This window comes from Gadus macrocephalus, chromosome 5 (genome assembly GCF_031168955.1).
Source record: "Gadus macrocephalus chromosome 5, ASM3116895v1".
NCBI classification, from domain to species: Eukaryota; Metazoa; Chordata; class Actinopteri; order Gadiformes; family Gadidae; genus Gadus; species Gadus macrocephalus.
The window spans coordinates 19299965-19320907 of NC_082386.1; the positions used below are offsets into that span (position 1 = coordinate 19299965).

General features: G+C 50.7%; 1 protein-coding gene across 1 annotated transcript; it reads left to right on the plus strand.

The window, feature by feature from the left end:
* The first annotated feature begins 1714 nt into the window (after positions 1 to 1714).
* LOC132457237 (hillarin-like) lies at positions 1715 to 19984 on the plus strand. The gene is made up of 16 exons (XM_060051400.1): positions 1715 to 1894; positions 5910 to 5993; positions 8965 to 9060; positions 9432 to 9706; positions 10067 to 10150; positions 10604 to 10750; positions 11252 to 11348; positions 12025 to 12188; positions 12461 to 12594; positions 14215 to 14375; positions 15087 to 15257; positions 16205 to 16319; positions 16765 to 16882; positions 17341 to 17526; positions 17634 to 17824; positions 18129 to 19984. The coding sequence occupies exons 1-16, from the start codon at positions 1883 to 1885 to the stop codon at positions 19451 to 19453; spliced, it is 3360 nt and encodes a 1119-aa protein (XP_059907383.1). The 5' UTR covers positions 1715 to 1882; the 3' UTR covers positions 19454 to 19984.
* The last annotated feature ends 959 nt before the right edge of the window (positions 19985 to 20943 follow it).

The window sequence follows — 20943 nt, forward strand, 5'->3', positions numbered from 1 at the left end:
TATATGTTAAAAAGAATAAGGAATAATGCCTCAGATAACACTTTATTTTTTTTAAATTATTTTTTATACGTTTTTATTTTATATGGACGCAAGCAATTTCTTTAAATATGTACTAGGCTTAAAGGAAGCAGGATTATGACCTAATTTTACACTTTATTTTTTTTTTACATGTTTAAAGATTTTATTCAAAAAACCGTGACACGATCCGAACCGTGAGTTTTGTGATCCGTTGCACCCCTATGATAGTGATGATAGTGATACAGAGATGTACTCTGTACTCTCCAGCTGTAGAGCATCCTTAAGCCCCTCCCTACTGTACTCACTTCAATGATGTGATGCATTGTTTGCTGCTCTCGACAAGCACACAGTGGGGTTGGGCTGCTGCCCCATTTGTGAAGGCTGGCCAAGCATGGGCCTTGTCCAGTCCTGAATCTATTTACTGTCGTCCACTGCTTCCTTGGTAGGTTGATGCCAGATGTTTATTTGGGACGTCCTTGTACTCCCATTCCTTGTTCCACACTGATTGGATGGTGAGATCAGCTGGTGGTGGGTTCTTCCAAATTGGTCGTCTACTTGGAAGTCGAGCAGTGGGTGGGTTGAAAATGTCCATGTGAATTGGAAGGTGAGGGGAGTCTTTGGTCTTTTGGAGCATCCTTTGAGTGGGGACTACTCGCCGGATGTGTGGAGGAGCTATGTTGGCGAGGACAGGGAGCCAGGGGAGAGGTGTTGGGCGGATTGTTCCTGTTATGGTCCTCATTGTTGAGTTCAATTGGGTGCCCTCTACAAAGACTTAAAGGAGGACTTGTCACCCTTCATACAGCAGATCAAGAGGCAACTGCTTGGCTAAAGGACTTTGAATTCGCTAAATAAATAACTGTACTCACTAGTGACCTGTATCTAAAAAATACTGACTTAACAGTGAGCTGTAATCGTGACTGTAACTGAAAGTGCCAAAACACAGTATAAAGCCCTGACACTGCTTTAAGATATAAAGTACTAGGAAGAAAAGTTATCTACAAGTCTTTACAACTAAGGTACGTGCTTTACAGGAAGTTGATGCTGACCACACATTGGGACATTTGATCCACATTTCGACTCCTACCTGCAGGCTTGTGCTGTTTAGTAGTTCCCCTCTCAGTCTAGTAATGGTTTACTTCCCAACAGAAGCTGATATTCCACACCAGAAAACACTTACCACAGCTATCGGTTATCACAGCAAATTCAATCTTTCAAATAAACGATCAAATCATCAGATGAACACATTGTCTGCATTGATATTCCATCTGTAGTGTTTAATAAAAATTAATTGGGGATAAAATCAAAAAGGTCTTTATTTGACTGTTTTTCTGAATAAAGTGCCTTAATCCTCAACCACTCAAAGACATGGTATTAATGATGCCAACTAGAGTGTTCTTTACCTTGCTGAAGTCGAAGGCAGTACAGATAAGTGAAAGAGATATTTGAGTGGTTAAGTACGCTTCCATTATTCCTATCCTCTCCCTACGGCGCCTCCTGAAGGAAGAACTCATCATTGTGTGCTCAAGGGTCAAAGGTCGCTGGGTTCCTTCTCGCTATCGGCGGGGGGTTAGTTGCTTCCGTTGTGATGAGCCTCCCCCCCCCCCCCCCCCCTGCCCCGGTGGAGGGGGCGTGGACCAGAGGGTGTGTGTGCGAGCGGGAAAACCACCACGTCACTGGCCTCCAGCTGGGTTCAAAGGACGTTAGCCCTGCCCAGCCGCCTTGCCCCGCTGCTGGGGGGAGCCAACGTCAGCCCCAGCCATCAGTCAGGTGCAGTAGCTCGCAGACCGCCCAGCGTCTCCCCTCCGTCCCTCTCTGCTCTGAGGGAACTTTCTACTGTAGCTGCTTGAAAACACTCCAGGCCAAGATGCCTAAAACAGTAAGATCTTCCTCTTTGGTTTCTCGTGGGGGATTTAGTTCAACCTAAATGAAGTTATGTAAGGTGAAACAATGATGACATAATGACATGACGATGGTATAATTACATTCCCCCTAATGTCTTCTGTCTGGATTTGTAACGGGACAATGTTTGATTTGATGCTCGTATTGTGTTGGATAGAGCTCTGTTCTGCTTGGTTCTTGACACCAAGTCATGAGAACTCAGCCACTTATCTTCAATGACGTTGTGACATAATGAATGGAGACACTAATGGTCTAAAGGTATTTGCTGTTCAACCCAAAGTCATCGTTCAACGTCTTTGTTTAATACGACTGCATCACCTTCTCTCACATGATCAGCAGCTCGCGGATTTCACTGTCTCTCAAGTTAGAAGTGAACTGCTCATGATCATATCACTGCGTTATACTATAAAAAACTATAAAAAATTCAACGTAACTCTGACGTTGCCCAGCTGGTGGGGGGGCTAATGACGTCATTGTTTGCGTTTCAGACGTCCACACGAATCCTAACACGAAACTGCATAGGTCCGGATAGATTTGAAACCACCCTCGGACGTGGTTTCAGAAATGTGCGGTTTCGGGCACCGGATTCGCCGGCTCCAATCTGGACGGTCGGCCGAAACGCACAAGACTTCTGCGGTTTCACCACGTCTCCGCGTGGACGGGGCCTAAGAACACTGGCTGATGTATGGTGCTGTGTGCTCTGACAGATGCCGGCGTTTCAAAGTGAAATGGTTAACCCAAAGTTGGTTTACGTTTTCGGACATGACGTGTACCAACAGTATTTCCACCGATAAGTGTGGCATTAGTCAATCATGTCATTCGAACTCTATCTGTGTCGAGCACTTCGTGCAGAAACTGCGCTACAAGGCGCTGAACAAGCGAACAAAAATGTTAAGAAGCAGAAGGAATGCGCTCTGTATTGGTAATGAGTAACTGTCCAATTACAAGTCATGCATATCCTAGGGCGGAAACCACAATGTAAAGGTTGCTGCTATGGCGAAAGTGGCGGCGGCGGTTTTCTGAGCCCTGGGCAGTTCTCTGCATGATTTGGTGGCATGGTGTGAGGGAATGTCGAGCTGGAGTTTCGATGCCACGGCCCGATGTTTCAGGACTTTATCTTTACGACCTGGTGTGCACTAAAGAGTCACTTCATAAAACAGTTGGGTCAACACTTTAATGGGGTCAGGGTTCACGGACAATTGTTTTACACCGTACTGAATTTTCCGTTGTGGAAAAGAGAAGGATGTCTTTTAGTACAGGTTCACGTTGAAACGTTCTCCTCCATTAGTTACGTATCTACACCAGGGGAGTTTCCAGGTTTCATAAATATTCGGGGCTTAGCCTAGAGGGAAAATGAAAATGCACGCGTAGCGAGTGGCAAATTGTATGCTTTATTGAGCATGCAAATCACAACAGGTCTGACACTCTTTCTGCACCCCCTGGAGAGCCTAGGGGATTGAGAGCAGCCAACTCGATTGATTGGTTTACATGATGGGGAGACAATCGTTTGGGTGAGCACCACTCCTGATCCATCTGCGTGCCAGCGCAAACACACCTGGCTCACTGACAAGGCATGGAATTCACCCACCCGTTTTGCAGTCGCAATGGCAAGGAGGAATGCCATCTTCATGGAGAGCCGAGTCAGATCTGCCTGACTTAGCGGCTCAAATGGGGGTAGACATAAGGACCTCAGAGCTACTTGCAAGTCCCATGATGGTGCCCTCAGGGATCGTGGAGGTTGAAGCCTCTGGGCTCCCTTCAGAAACTGCCTGAGTAGGTAGTGGGACCCTACCGTGTGGTTATCCACCCTTGCATGTGTGGCCGAGATCGCGGCCATATAAACGCGCAGGGTAAAAGCAGCTCTCCTGTTGTCAAACACAGACTGCAGAAAGTGTAGTATCACTACCACTGAGCAAGTCTCTGGGACTTCGCCCCATGCCACGCACCACTGTGAAAACAACTTCCACCTGTTTGCATAGAGCAACCTAGTGGAGGGTGCCCTTGAACTAAAAATGGTACGGACCACTGACTGATCGCAAGACGTCAGCAGCGGGTCCTGGCTCTCAGGGGCCACACGTACAATCGCAGGCCGTGTGCCATATGCGTCCGCCCACCTGAGACAGAAGGTCCTGTCTCTCTGGGAGGCACCAAGGCTCTCCGTTGAGGAGTTTCAGTATTAGTGGGAACCATGGCCTTCCTGGCCAATGTGGAGCCACCAGAAGTAGGCTGTGACTCCAGGGCCTGAAGAGCAGCTTGCCCAAACGTCCGGCCTGGGACCCCTGGAAGAGAACAGAGGGTCCGTCGACACACCTCCGACAGGGGCGATTGCACCAGTCAAACCTGGCGGCGAGCCAACGTAACAGTGGACATTAATCTGCCCAGCTCCCTAGACATATACGCAAAAGTCTGCAGTGAAGCATCACTGACGCTCTGTGCTGAAGGATCAGCACCTGACCCCGGTATAGTTTGAGACAGCACCAGAACGATGTGAGAAAGTGAATTCCCAAGACGTCCCACACGGGCAGTAATGTTGTAACTCCTAAGGAGGTCATTTGTAATCCGGCACTGGGGCCGAGGGCAGCGCGCATCGGCTCTCAGAGCCTCGTCTGGGGAGAGAACCAGGGATGCTATAGCAGGCTCAATCGGAGCTAACCGGTCCAAGGCATAAGTATCAGCGTTGGCCATTGTTGCCAGGAATCTCCTATCACTAGTGTGATGGGAGAGAGCCCTTGAATCTGGCCAGCATCTATGAAGCTCTGCGATGTACGGCTCAGAGGGGGGCAAAGAGAAAGCGGAAGGTTGAGCGGCCTGTGGAAAAAAGACATTCACAGGTGCAGATGAAACAGGTGCTTCCTCTAACCCCAGCCTTGCCAGGGCCATTCGCACGGCTGGTCTAACAGTGTCGCGGCCGGACACTGACTCTCTAGCCGAGCCGCCCAGAGACCCTTGAGAGAAAGCCTGAGAGGCAAGGGACGCTACCTTGCAGACCCCTTGTTCTTCCTCCTCTATAAAGAGGCTACAGGACGCAGCTGTAGACAGTATGTCATCCTCTGGATAAGTAAGTTGCGCAGCCGCAGGGGCCGCGGCTGGTACACCCTGAGCTGGCTGGTGGTTCTGTAGGAGGGCTTTAATTTGAGCAACCTCAATTGACATTGCCCAGAGTACAGCAAAATTGAGTGCCTAATGTAAAAAATATTATACACATATATATATATATATATATATATATATATATATATATATATATGTATATATATATACTGTATAGATATATAGTATCCTTTTTTTTATAGCTATTGAAGAATTCAAGAAGAATTGTTCTGGAAATGTTTAAGATGCATCGGAGACATATCCGAGAACTGTTTAAGCCATATTCAAGACCTGTTGAACACTCATTTAAGTTAGGTTCTGGAACCTGCATCAACAAATTGAAGGATTTTGGGGCGCACCGGTTGCTCTAAGGGTGGAGTGCGTACAGGCTCTGTATGGGCTCAGTCCTTACCGATTTCTGCCTGTGGTCCTCTGCTGCATGCCCTCCCCTCTACCTCCCAGGCCTCTCTGTCTATCACTATAATAAAAAGCATCAAAGAAAATGCAAATGCAAGGATTTTAGAATCCTTTTGTTTAATTTTTGTCTGATATTTATGAATGCATATAGTTCTTACTGCCTGTGTAGTCCAACTGGGATGTTTTCGCATCAGTACCGCCAGGTTAGGGATTCGATTCCCGGCTGCCCATATACAAATTCATACACTACTGGTATTGCATGACGCTGAGAAACACTTGTTTCTACCTACCTAACATCACATAACATAGCTTAGCATAACATAGCATAACAATGACTAACATAGCATAACATTGACTAACATAGCATAGCATACCATAGCTTAGCATAACATAGCATAGCATAACCTGACCTAACTTAACGCATTGTTATGGAGGTGTTGGCTGGGAGGTCATGTGACTAAAGAGAGGCGATGTGTGTTCTGCAGTTCAACGTCCGGGTGACCACCATGGACGCAGAGCTCGAGTTCTCCTTCAACCCAAACACCACAGGGAAGCAGCTCTTTGACCAGGTCAGTACCCTAACCCCGACCCCTAACCCCTGACCCACCCAAACACCACGGGGAAGCAGCTCTTTGACCGGGTCAGTACCCTAACCCTGACCCCTAACCCTGACCCTTTTACCCCTAACCCACCAAAACACTAAGGAGAAGCAGCTCTTTGACCAGGTCAGTACCCTAACCCCGACCCTGACCCCAATCCCCTGACCCACCCAAACACCACGGGGTCTGACTGCATCTCTAGGTCTCACTGCGTCTCTAGGTCTCACTGCGTCTCTAGGTCTCGCTGAGTCTCTATGCGTCTTTAGGTCTCACTGCGTCTCTAGGTCACACTGCGTCTCCACGTCTCACTGCGTCTCCAGGTCTCACTGCGTCTCTAGGTCTCACTGCGTCTCCAGGTCTCACTGCGTCTCTTGGTCTCACTGCGTCTCCAGGTCTCACTGCGTCTCCAGGTCTCACTGCGTCTCTTGGTCTCACTGCGTCTCCAGGTCTCACTGCGTCTCTAGGTCTCACTGCGTCTCTAGGTCTCACTGCGTCTCTAGGTCTCACTGCGTCTCCAGGTCTCACTGCGTCTCTTGGTCTCACTGCGTCTCCAGGTCTCACTGCGTCTCTAGGTCTCACTGCGTCTCTAGGTCTCACTGCGTCACTAGGTCTCAATGCGTGTCTAGGTCTCAATGCGTCTCTAGGTCTCACTGCGTCTCTAGGTCTCACTGCGTCTCTAGGTCTCACTGCGTCTCTAGGTCTCACTGCGTCTCCAGGTCTCACTGCGTCTCCAGGTCTCACTGCGTCTCCAGGTCTCACTGCGTCTCTTGGTCTTACTGCGTCTCCAGGTCTCACTGCGTCTCTAGGTCTCAATGCGTCTCTAGGTCTCACTGCGTCTCCAGGTCTCACTGCGTCTCCAGGTCTAACAGCCTCTCTAGGTCTCAATGCGTCTCCAGGTCTCACTGCGTCTCTAGGTCTCACTGCGTCTCTAGGTCTCACTGCGTCTCCAGGACTCACTGCGTCTCTAGGTCTCACTGCGTCTCCGGGTCTCACTGCGTCTCCGGGTCTCACTGCGTCTCCGGGTCTCACTGCGTCTCTAGGTCTCACTGCGTCACTAGGTCTCACTGCGTCTCCAGGTCTCACTGCGTCTCCAGGTCTCAATGCGTCTCTAGGTCTCACTGTGTCTCCAGGTCTCACTGCGTCTCTAGGTCTCACTGCGTCTCCGGGTCTCACTGCGTCTCCGGGTCTCGCTGCGTCTCCGGGTCTCGCTGCGTCTCCGGGTCTCGCTGCGTCTCCGGGTCTCGCTGCGTCTCTAGGTATCACTGCGTCTCTAGGTATCACTGCGTCTCTAGGTCTCACTGCGTCTCCAGGTCTCACTGCGTCTCTAGGTCTCTCTGCGTCTCTAGGTCTCACTGCGTCTCTAGGTCTCTCTGCGTCTCAAGGTCTCACTGCGTCTCCGGGTCTCACTGCGTCTCCGGGTCTCACTGCGTCTCTAGGTCTCACTGCGTCTCTAGGTCTCACTGCGTCTCTAGGTCTCACTGCGTCTCTAGGTCTCACTGCGTCTCTAGGTCTCACTGCGTCTCTGGGTCTCACTGCGTCTCTGGGTCTCACTGCGTCTCCGGGTCTCACTGCGTCTCCGGGTCTCACTGCGTCTCCAGGTCTCACTGCGTCTCCGGGTCTCACTGCGTCTCTAGGCCTCACTGCGTACTACACCGGTGGTTCTCAATCTGTGGGCCGGGAGCCGTCAGTGGGTCCCAAGAAGGACACGATCCAAATTTCTATGATACGTGCATGTATAAAAATTTTGGATATGCTTCGACACATTATTGGCATGTCCTTTCAATATTTAATCATTGTCGTATTCGAGAAGATTCATTTCAGCATCGACAGAAAAAAGATCCGCACAGCAAATTAGATCCATAAAGATATAATCAAAACTGTAAACAGGCCTTAGATGAGTTTGTTTTATATTATAATAAAGGGCAAAGTGGAGAGGAAAGTAGGGCCATAGTAGTCCTTTCACGTGGCTTAGAAGATTGTGTTCCCCGGTTGTTTAGGAAGACTTAACGAGGGAAGATGAGTCTACTACGTGAGCCTTCGAACGTAAAGGTAGCAGACCCATAATTAGTGCTACGAGCCACACCTGTGCTGGTCCATGACTCTGCTCTGAGAAAAGCCTCTGTCCAGACCGTCTGTGTATGTAGCGTTAGCGTTAGCTTCCAGGATGGCATTTCCCCCAGAAAAATACATGTTTGCTTGACCTGCCAGTGACATGGCTCGTTGTCGAGTTAAGCTTTTTATTTTCCCTTACAAACCACAGTCTGTGGCTGCCTTTGGGTCCGCCTTTCTGAATCAGTGCAGCGTGTCTCATCGAACTGTAGGGATTTATTCATTTTTTAATCAGAAAAGTCTAAAAGCAATACTAAACTCAGAACTCCACTAATATGACACACAGACATGTCGTGACGATTGAATACACAGGGAAACACACTTGTGATTCACTGACCCTATGGGCCAAACCAGATCATGTAGGGAGACCTCTGTTGGAGGTACTTAGAAGGACAGAACTGCTAAACAGGCTCACACGACAACTGTCTGATCTAAGATACGATTATGACAGATGGTTCAGTGACCGATTAGATTTTGAGTGTATTATGACAGGTCATGCTGTACTTGTCGAATTAAACAATAAACTGTGATTTTATCACAGATCCTAGATCAGGCAGTGATTGTAGATTTCAGAACAGGACAATTGTTAGATTACTCATCAGACTGATTTTAAGATCCTAGATCAGACGGTGATTGTGGATTTCAGACCAGTAAGATTTCAGATCACACTGTGATCGTTAGATTACTGATTAGACTGTGATTTAAAGACCGATCAGGCTGTGAGTTCCGAACAGTGAGATTCCAGATCAGACCGCGTTTGTTAGATGACTGATGAGACTGTGATTTTGAGAATGAAACTCTAATGGCTGAATCGGTGTTCTCTGTGTCCAAGGTGGCCAAGACCATCGGTCTGAGGGAGATCTGGTACTTCGGCCTGCAGTATCTGGACAACAAAGGCTTCCAGTCCTGGCTCAAGTTTGACAAGAAGGTAAACAGAGCAAGGACTCGCACAGATGACTGAATGAACGGGTCCTGCCAAAAATTTGTTTTATGCTTTCATGGAAGGAGTTTTACGCGTAGAATAATCTGTTTTTTAAGTCGATTTATAATAATTATTCTTTTGAGGAGAATAATAAATTGCATTTCTTTGTCTAATAACAAGTCTAATTACAATCTTTCCATATTTTGAATTGAATATACTTCTGCAAAGCCACGCTGAGCTACACAATGCTATGCCAAGCTGAGTGCTTCTCGCGGTCATGCCCTAATTTCTTCACTCTCACACTGCTGTCTACCACGTTCATTCATTCCACATTCGGACGTCCTCTCCTCCCCCCCCCCCCCCCCCCCCCCGCCCAGGTGACGGCCCAGGACGTGAGGAAGGAGTCCCCCCTGCTGTTCAAGTTCCGGGCCAAGTTCTACCCGGAGGATGTGGCTGACGAGCTGATCCAGGACGTGACCCAGAAGCTCTTCTTCCTGCAGGTGAAGGATCTGATCCTGGGCGACGAGATCTACTGCCCCCCGGAGTCGGCCGTGCTGCTCGCCTCCTACGCCGTCCAGGCCAAGTTCGGAGACTACAACAAGCATGTTCACGAGCGCGGCTACCTGTCCGGAGACCGGCTGCTGCCCAAGAGGTACACACACTCACACACACACAGCTTACACACACACACACACACACACACACAAACAAACACATACAAGCTCATATACGCATACATCCAACACACACACACACATTCACACACACACAAACAAGCTCATTCTCACACACACACACACACACACACACGCACACCTAACACACAGAACACTAACACACACCCAGAACACCTAACACACACTCAGAAACCTAACACACACACACACAAACAGACCTACACACACTGATACCTAGTACTAGTACTCCAAAGTACCACTAGTGGTACGCGTACCCCTATTTGAGAACCGCTGCCTTAGCTAACCCCCGGCCACCCTCTGTCTCTGCTGCCCAGGGTTCTGGACCGACACAAGATGTCCAAGGACCAGTGGGAGGAGCGGGTGCAGACCTGGCACGACGAGCACGGCTCCATGGTCCAGTGAGTTCACCTGGAATACGCTCCGATTACTTTGACCCATTATTCAATGACAAATGCATATCGAATAGGCCACAATACAATAAAATAATTGTATTCAATTTGTCATTCAACAATAGAAAAAAAAGGACATTTCTATGGATGTTATGCAGTGTTAATGAATGACAATAAATGACACAAAATGGCCGTCTCGTGCGACCACACTCCTGTGTGTGTTCCCTAACCCGAACCCTGACCCTAACTCCTCTGTGTTCACTAACCCTAACTCCTGTGTGTTCCCTAACCCTAACTCCTGTGTGTTCCCTAACCCTAACCCTCACCCTAACTCCTGTGTGTTCCCTAACCCTAACTCCTGTGTTCCCTAACCCTAACTCCTCTGTGTTCACTAACCCTAACTCCTCTGTGTTCACTAACCCTAACTCCTGTGTGTTCCCTAACCCTGACCCTGGCCCACAGAGAAGACGCGGTGCTGGAGTACCTGAAGGTTGCCCAGGACCTGGAGATGTACGGCGTCAACTTCTTCAAGATCAAGAACAGGAAGAGCACGGACCTGTGGCTGAGCGTGGACGCCCTGGGCCTCAACATCTACGTGAATGCTGACAGGTGAGTCCCAGCGCCGTGTGCGAGCGTGCGTGCGTGCGTGTGTGACGTTGGGCTGCGGTCACTAACCCAGCCTCCCCCCCCCCCCCCCCCACAGCACGTTTGATCGCTAGACCAAGGGTTTGTGTTCACAGAGTTCAATGGCCAAGTTGTGTCCGTGTGGGTTCTGACATTACACTGATAGCAATTTAAATAATATTTGCCTATTGAGTAGAGGGAGAGAGGTCTTATTTCTTAATGCTTTTTTTTGTCTTGATTTTTATTTTTCGTTTCGGGTTTTTATAGTTTTCCTATTTGCATTAACTGTTGTATTCATTTCAATGCTTGTCATGTCTTGTCAATGTGTTAACCTTAAGTCATTTTTGGTGTCTTTTTTATCAGTATTTGAAAGATGAGCCCTGGACTCTGTATACATACGTACATACATACATACATACATACATACGCATGTACAAACTATCTGCTCATATACAAAAATCATTACGGGCAGAACTTTTTCCCCAGGCTCACTCCTAAGATCGGTTTCGCCTGGAGCGAAATCCGGAACATCTCCTCAAAAGACAAGAAGTTCATCATCAAGCCTATCGACTGGAAAGCTCCGGTGAGTAACTGGTAACCCTCTTCTGAACTGAAGAAGAGAGACGCACAGTGTTTACCCTCATGTCTATGAAACAATGTAGTTAAATAAACGGGCGTCGTGCCACTCGTGCCTCTGTTTGAACCCGGTCACAACTTTGAATTCGACCCACGAGCAAACATGTCGCACTCCGTTTTCTAGGACTTGCGTTGATATCTTTATTTACCTCCTGCCATAAAGGCAATCTTATTTTTTTTTTTTAAAGAGATAAGAAATGAAAATCATGGACTAATATCGTATAGTTATGAATATCATAAATTATACTGACAGTTTAATGATAGTTACTGTACCTTGTACGTCCTGGCACCTGTACCTAATGTAGGCCTACACACTTATTGTATGTTGTACGTCCTGGCACTTAAGAATAGCACTTAGCATTGTGTAGCATCATATCCAAGCTATTTTTGCTATATACAGGGAATGGGTTAACCTAACAATTGTTAGTGCTTGGCACTTGGTTCTATGAACATCCTTACTGTACCCCCAGCGATATATATTGTTTCTCTTCTTCTGACAAATGTACTTACAGTATTTTAAGCCGCTTTGGATAAAAGCGTCTGCTGAATGCCCTCAATGTAAACGTGAATAAAGATGTAATTCCACGTTACGAGTTGGTGTGTGACGCGTGTGTTGTGCGCAGGACTTTGTGTTCTACACGCCGCGTCTGCGTGTGAGCCGCTGCCTCCTGCAGCTGTGCACGGGGAACCACGAGCTGTACATGCGCCGCCGCAAGCCCGACACCATCGAGGTGCAGCAGATGAAGGCCCAGGCCAACGAGGAGAAGCTGCAGAAGAAGATCGAGAGGTGGGCCACACACAGAAAAACACACTCAAACACACAGACACACAAACAAACAGGCAAACAGGCAAATAAACGAACACACAAACACACACACACACACAGAAACACAGAAACAAACGCACAAACAAACAAACAAACCACAAACAAACACACAAACAAGCAAACAAGCAAACACACAAACTCGATCTTGGTGTAAGAATCTCGGGGAGGGTTGGAAGCAATGCATCATGGGAGGTCCACGCCGTGAAGGTGAACATCCATGTTGTGTTCCGCAGAGACAATCTGGAGGGGGAGAAGAGGACGCAGGCGGCCATCGAGAAGAAGAAGAAGGCGGAGATGGAGAGGGAGAAGCGCGACCTGAAGATCCGGCTGTCGCAGTACGAGGAGACCACGAAGAACGCCGAGCGAGGTCAGGACGCACCAAATGGCCGACACGACTGAAAATGGCCGACGCGACGATCTAACTATGACTCGACTATTAATTGTTGGTTAAAATAGCATGGGGCACCTCGTGGCTCACCGGGTAGGCCGCGCACCATTAAGGCTCAGTCCTGATCGCAGCAACCCGGGTTCGATTCCTACCCATGGTCTTTTGCTGAGTGTCCCCCCCTCTATCTCCAATACATTCCAGTCTATCTCGCTCTATCATAAAGCAAAAAACATGTAACAATTATTCAATTAATTGCCCGCTTAAAGTAAGTGCTAACATCACAACATGTTGTATACGGAATAACGCAACGTACTTTTGGAGAAATTAATCAGGAATCACCATATCAGACCTTTCATCATCGTATAAAAAAAAAGTCTCTGAACGAGAGTGGCATAAAAAAACACTCAATCAAACCAAACCAAACCCAGTGGGAGGCGGCTCCCTCTGCTGTTGAGGCGGTGAATTAATGAAACTCCCTGTACTGATTAAGCAAGAAGAAGAAAGATTGAAGGGGAATAGCTCCACACTAGGCCCATGTTGCCTTACCTCGGGGTTGGGACCCCAGCTGACACACCCATGGGGTCGAGACTCGTGACTCCTAGCCGTGAGCATACTGCCTCTTAACGACTGAACCAGAAACCCAGACGAACCACTTGTGATGCCATCAGCGTACGCTCACAGGGATGCTAACATTAACGGCTAAACGATGCTTCACGAACCAGAGACATCTTTGGAAGAATTTTCAAACTTAAGTGTAAGGACCTCTGAAACTAGGTCCTTAATTAATTACATATTTATATTATAATATATATATATTGCTGTTTAAGTTGTACATTACTGTTGATATACTTAATTTGCCAGAGGCCCTTACATCAGCATCAAGGGCCAAACACACTCTAGCCCCCCTTTAGAGGCCCCTGGGGCCCCAGAACCTCTAGCCCCCCACCCGACCCCAGAGGAGGCCCCAGGTGGCTGGGTGGACAGGTAGGGCCCCCCAGTAGAGGCCCCTGGGGCCCCAGAACCTCTAGGCTCCCCCACCCGACCCCAGAGGAGGCCCCAGGTGGCTGGGTTGAGAGGTAGATCCCCCAAGTCGAGGCCCCTGGGGCCCCAGAACCTCTAGGCTCCCCCCCGTCCCCAGAGGAGGCCCCAGGTGGCTGGGTGGAGAGGTAGATCCCCCAAGTCGAGGCCCCTGGGGCCCCAGAACCACTAGGCTCCCACCCGACCCCAGAGGAGGCCCCAGGTGGCTGGGTGGAGAGGTAGATCCCCCAAGTCGAGGCCCCTGGGGCCCCAGAACCTCTAGGCTCCCCCACCCGACCCCAGAGGAGGCCCCAGGTGGCTGGGTGGAGAGGTAGATCCCCCAAGTCGAGGCCCCTGGGGCCCCAGAACCACTAGGCTCCCCCCCGACCCCAGAGGAGGCCCCAGGTGGCTGGGTGGAGAGGTAGATCCCCCCAGTAGAGGCCCCTGGGGCCCCAGAACCTCTAGGCTCCCCCCCGACCCCAGAGGAGGCCCCAGGTGGCGGAGGTGATTGGTGTGTCCCCTCTGGAGAGGCTGTGCCCTGACCTCCTCCTCCTCCTCCTCCCCCCCCCCCCCCCCCCCCAGACCTCCAGGAGCAGCTGGAGCGGGACCTGCGGCTGGAGGAGGAGCGGCGGAGGGTGGAGCAGGAGGCGGCGCGTCTGGAGACGGAGCGCATGGAGGCCATCATCGCCAAGGAGGAGCTCCTCCGTCAGGCGGAGGACCAGATGAACAGCCAGGGGCAGCTGGTGAGGAGATGGCGGGGGGGGAGGGGGAGGAGGGCTGGGGGGGTAAGCTGGTGGAGGGAGGGTTGTGGAGGAGGTGATGGGAGGCGGTTCTGATGTTGGAGGAGCTCGATGGGTGGGATTCGGGGTAGGGGGTAGGGTGGTGGTGATGGAGAGAGGTGGTGTTGGTGGAGGAGGTGTTGGGAAGAGGAGGTGGTGGTAGTGGTGGTGGTGGAGGTAGGGTCGTGGAGGCAGGAGGTGGTGGCGATGGAGGAGGAGGTTGTGGTAGTGGTGAAGGTAGTGATCTAGGTACTGTATTACAAAAACAACAACTGTCTGGACCAGAATCTGTAGATTACCATCCTCCATCTATACTACAGACAAAACAGTATCAGACATGCCATAATACTACCACATTAGTACTGTGGTGTTACCTCTCCGAGAAGTAGAAGTACTGAGGCTGAACTGTGACTTACGACTAGTGGGACCCGAGGGTTTAACGAGAACTGCCGAGTCGTATGCTACATGCTACACCTCCTTATTAGCGGAGGCTATAAAGCAGGGCCCCATGTCACGCCAATCCCATGTAAGTACAGTACGCCGTCCTTCAGGAAGCAGATGTGTTCCTTACATTAGCGCCGCAGCAGGTGCGCACCTGGGGATGGTGGTCCACGTGTCCATAGGGCCGTGTGTTGAGGAAGCTGACTTTGAACCGCCTTTGTCTCTCCATCCCAGGCTGGAGAGCTGGCGGAGTTGGACAGCGCCGGGAGGAAGGAGCCGGAGGGAGAGCCGAAGACGGGCCTGAGGGAGGAGACGCCCGGGAAGAGGCGGCGCAGGAAGGACCTGTTCTCCGGCTCGGAGGCGTTCAGCCGGGTTGACGCCCACGCCATCAGGGCCGGGGCGGAGGTGAGCGGCGTTGCACCCGGACACCGCCACAGTCTCAGGTTGCACAACATCACGAGAACCCAGACGGGAACCGAGTTCTTAAACACATCCCAATACACAGCGTGACAGGAGCCACCACGCCAAATGGAACGGCTAATACCACAGGCTTTGGTGGCGGGGCGGTGTGGTCGCCGCACACAAGCCTTAGGAGAGCGGCCCTAAAAGGCTGATCATGGTTCCACGTTGATGCAACGCAAGGACCATGCAGACGCCTCGAACGCAGTCTTCATCCTGTTTCGGTTCTGCGTCGGGATTTAGTAGGCGGACCAACCACAGCCCTGGCTGCTGGTTAAAAACATTTGGAGGCGCAAATCGGGCTCTTGCGGTAGACGCAAGGAGGGTCCGAGAGGATGTAATGGGTCCGTAAAACCCCTTGAGTTGCGTTGACGTGGTGGACCCATAGGTCAGCCACGTTCCATGGGAGACGTCCGTGGACGTGGACAAAGCACAGTTTCCAGCGAACTAGTTAGTGGGGTCCTATTTATACAGCGGCAGGGTGGATGGGGCTAATGGAGAGGCACCTGCCATAAGATTAAACACAAGCGGGACAGAGGTCTGCCCTCGACACAACATGGAGGCTTCTGAAGCATTTAGAAGGGAGAAGACAGACATCTATTCACCACAAGGGCAGACGTGTATGATTCATAAAATGTATGCTTCTCAAAACAAATTACTCAGATAATATATGTTCTACAAATTTGGTTTTACATATACGTTTTCAATATACACACTTAAAATAAATAACCAAAAATAAAAGTAGGTCATTCCATAAACATACATAGATATAGATATCGCTATAGGCTGTACACTTTCAGTAATAATATGATTTTTAAAAGAGACAATTTAATCTAACACATTTCAGCACTAATATCATGCTTCCCATGCTGTGTTTCGCCGTGTGGTTCCAGCTGAAGCAGAAGTGTGTGTATGAGGTGAAGACCATCGCCCAGATCATCACGCAGGAAGCGCGGACTGAGCTGGAGAGGCTGCGAGCCATCTGGGTCTGGTTGTGCCACAACATAGGTGGGTTTGGCTCCAGCCCAGATCCCTACCCTCCCCCCTCCACTCCCCAACCCCCCCACCGATTCTGCTGCTCTGAACTTAGTTAGCAATACTTTAAAGCAACTATTAGAGACAAGTTTAGTTAGCAATACTTTAGCGCAACTACAAGAGACAAGTTTAGTTTGCAATTCTTTAACGCAACTATAAGGTTCAAGTTTAGTTAGCAATACATTAACACAACTATAAGGTTCAAGTTTAATTAGAGATACTTTAACGCAACTATAAGTTTCGAATTTAGTTAGAGAAACATTAACACAACGATAAGGTTCAAGATTAGTAAGAGATACATTAACACAACTATAAGGTTCAGGTTTGGTTAGCCGTACTTTAACGCAACTATAAGGTTCAGAGATATTGACGTACCCTTGGTTAATATTGAAGTTGTACTGCTTGTGTTGCTCTGCAGAGTACGATGTGAGCGGGTCCCTGGGCCAGTCGAAGATGCTGTACATCCCGGAGGAGGTGATCGCTGCAGGGAAGGGCGTCTGCTCTGGCTACGCCAGCCTCTGTCTGAAGATGTGCAGGTCAGAGACCTCCATCCCTCTCTCTGTTCACCCAACCCTAGCTCCATCCTCCTCCTCTAGTTGTGCTGTGGGCGGCAGTAGCTCAGGAGGTAGAGCAGGTTGGGTGGTAACCGCAAGTTGCTAGTTCGAGGTGTCCCTGAAAGCAAGGCACCTCACTCTGACTGCTCCTGACGAGCTGGCTGTCGACTTGCATGGCCGACGCCGCCGTTGGTGTGTGAATGTGTGTATGAATGGGTGAAATGGGTGCAATATTTTAAAGCGCTTTGGGTGGCCACTGGTAACAAAAAAACGCTAAATAGATGCAGTCCATTTACTAACACTCCAATGGATCAGCCATTGATCATATGATATATATATATATATATATATATATATATATATATATAGAGGTATCATATGATGTAGTAATGATCATTACCATGTAGTGATATCTCCAATTTGGTTTGCTGTATGTTCAGAGAGGTGGGCCTGCAGTGCCAGGAAGTCAGCGGCTACGGCAAGAGCGTCGGAGAACGGCCTGGTCAGAGCCTCCGGGACGTGCAGTCGAACCACATGTGGAACGCCGTGCTGCTGGGGGGGCAGTGGTTCCTCATGGACGCCTGCTGGGGCGCCGGTCATGTGCGGCACAAGAGCTTCGTCAAGGCGTAAGACGCAGACTCAGAAGCATTAACCAAGAGTACCGAGACGATGGAAAGTCCTCTGGAAGTCTTAGTCTTCACCTCAAACCCTCTGCTGTGTTTCCTTGACTTAGGTTCGAGGATTTCTACTTCCTGACCGATCCAGAGGACTTTGTGGAGTCTCACTACCCTGACAAGGAGAGGTGGCAGCTCCTGGACCAGCCCATCTCCCGGGATGAGTTTGAGATGCGGGTCACAAAGTCCTCCTTCTTCTTCACCCTTGGCCTGAAGCTCATCCAACCGCAGCACTTCTACATGATCACAGGTGGGCCTCCAGCTTTAGTGATAGGCAGGTTTCACATCACTCCTGGTTATAGTTCACCGAGACTTTGGAGGATTCACAGGAAGCATAGCTAGCATAGTTATGCCATGTCCCCAAAATATAGCAGGAACAACTTAAAATGTAAACAAGGTCCAACTAGGACTTCCTTTATGTTGCTGCCAATTCCACCTCAGTAGACGTAAACAGTTATGATTCAATCCCATCAGAGGCTGGTCCCTGATTTGACCAATCAGAAACAGCCCTTGCAACAAGCTTTGTTTAACCAGTGCTGTGTTTCCCTCCTCAGACGACGGGGAGGTGAACCTGTCCATCAGCTCCTCCATGTCAGTGACCTACACCTATGACATCACCCCACGACATGACTTCCTGCACGGGGGCGTCGCCGAGCAAAAGGAAACCAGCAGGTCCTCTTGGGGCGTGATGACCATGTCCCACCGCACCATGCGCCTGCAGATCCTGCCCCGCGCCCAGGGGACCTACGACATCATGGTGTACGCCCGGCTCGAGTTGGCTTCCGGTCCGCTGAGCTCTGTCTGCTCCTTCACCGTGGAGTGCCCGGCCCCCAGGGCCATGGAGGAGATCCCCGAGAACCCCTCACTGTTTTGGGGCCTGCAGGTCGGCTCCGAGGCCCTGGGCGTGGCCCCGGGAGGCTCCCCGGGGAGCCATGTGCTGGAGGTGGAAGAGGGCGAGCTGGAGCTGACGATGAAGACCTCCCGGTCTCTGATGGCGCTGTGCGAGCTGGTCCACCCGGGGCTGGAGCCCGCCCTCGCCAAGCGATGCCTGGCTACGCAGATCCGCCCGGACGGGCTGACGGTCCACACGCTCTGCCCATCCCGCGGCTTCTACCGCCTGTCCGTGTTCGTGCGGGACTACGACAAGCCGGAGGACCGCTTCGAGAACGCCGCAAACTTCCTGCTGCACTGCAAGGTGGCGACCCAGGTCGAGCTGTTCCCGCCGGGCCTTGGCTCAGAGTGCGGCCCGGGGACCAGCACGCTGCAGGCGGGCCTGTCCAAGTTCAGCCACACGGGGGCGCTGGTGAGCACGCAGCAGGGGAAGTGCAACCTCACCTTCCAAAATCAGCAGGACCTGGAGCTCCACGCCGTGCTGTGGAGGGCGGAGGGCCAGGCGCCGGCCGTCCGCCTGGAGCGCCACCTCTTCTGCACCTTCACCGACAGCAGGGTCATGGTGAGCACCAGCCTGCCCGGCCCGGGGTTGTACCGCCTGGGGCTCTACGCCCGGACCACCCCCGGCGCCGCCTTCAACCCCCTGTGTGACTTTGTCCTGAGGAGCAGCTGCGAGCAGCCGGGGCTTCCCTTCCCCAGCATCTACACCGCCTGGGGGAAGGGCTGCGTGCTGTTTGAGCCCCGCGTGGGTCTGTTGGAGCCCGCCGCCTGGGTCCGCTTCAGGGTCAGGGTCCCGGGGGCCAAGAAGGTGAGCGCGATTGGGGAGGAGAGGGTGGAGCTGAAGATGAACAAAAGCCCGGTGTGGGAGGGGGATGTGTTCACAGGGGGCGTCCAACAGGTCCAGCTGGCGTCCTCCTCCTCGGAGTACTCCGGATCCATGGACATCATGTTGGCCTTTGACATCAGGGGTTCAGCCGCACTACGTTAAAGCCACCCTGAAACCACTCGGACGCTAAACGCTTTTCTTCAGAAGCGCTTTGATACAGGCTTGACCAAACAGGGGGTCCGTGTCCATGACCGATGCCAGAGGCTGGTCCGCACGTTTAGCATTGTTGCTTTTTTATTTTTCTCGAGTGCCATTACGTGAGAGCCTTTCAAGTTGACACAAAACAGGTAGGCAGACAATCACAAACAAGCTCGTTCGGACGGCCCTTAGAGAAAGCCTTCCTGCCATTGTCCCCCCGCATTCTGGCACCTCTTTGTGGCGTGCTGCGAGACCCAGTGCTCAGGTTCGGGGACTCGAAGCCCAGGGAGGAAATGCAAGGATTTATTGCCCCCTGTCCCAGACAGACAGGAGGGCAGCAGCACACTGCTGACTGGCAGTTTCCCCCATGAAGCTCCGAACTGCTCGCTGGTCAAGGGTGGGGAACATACCAGACAGTTCACATGCTAGCCAAGGCCTCCGCTGTAACCACGACTGTTTAAACAACGTGCAGTAATAAAAACATTGTTGTTAAAACCCGGAGTCTCTTGACTGTTTATTAACCAGGTAACCATTGAGGATTTGATTGTAATGGTCTACCTTTCCTGTTTAGGATTTTAAGTCAAATTTAGGATTGATAATCACAGTGCAATGGTTTGTTTAAACTGGTTTTAATAGGTCAAAACAACTTACTTGATGATTAAGGACAAATGCTGGACTGCTGCCTTGTGTGAGTTTCATCCTATTTACATGATGTAGGCTATCCTTAAGGGATTTGAACCCAGCTAGGGGGGTACACCCCATCCTTCTGCTGTTTCAAACACAGCAACACAACACAAGGGAGGGGGGAGGGTACCTCACAGATATGGTTTAAATAGGGGGGTACTGTTAAAGTACTATGGTTCAAAGTACTTTAACAGCAAGTACAGTTTAGCTGTGAGGAGTTGTGCCCCACAGCCTAAAAAGGAGAGGATCAGAATCTCCCCATGGTCGTCCAGAGGTCATGCAGGCACGTGCAATGGTGGAGGAGGCGCGACGAAGCTTTGACCGCGAACGGACCACAGAGAGGCGTGGAGTTTTGAACGAGGCCAAACAAAGACTCTTCAATACCTACGATCAGTTCAAATGGGATGAGCTGATGGAGAAGGTACGGAGAGTGGAGGCAGCGCAGGGGGAACAACGGTCTGGGGAGTCATAAATGAGATGAGTGGGCGCAAGAGGTCGAAGGAGGGACAGGTAGCAGGCTGCAGCCCAGAGGACAGAGCGACCACCTGGTTCACCCACTTCCGTGATCTCCTCGGCACCCACCCGAGAGTGGATGGAGCTGAGGAAGAAATATCTGCCGTCCTAAGAGATCGCAAAATAGACGATGGCCCCTTTAAAATGAGTGAGCTTGCAGCAGTAAAATCCACCCTGAAGCAAGGGAAAAGTGCTGGGCCAGACGGCATTCCCCCAGAGGTCCTTAAATACTGCAACCTCGACGACATCATCCTGGA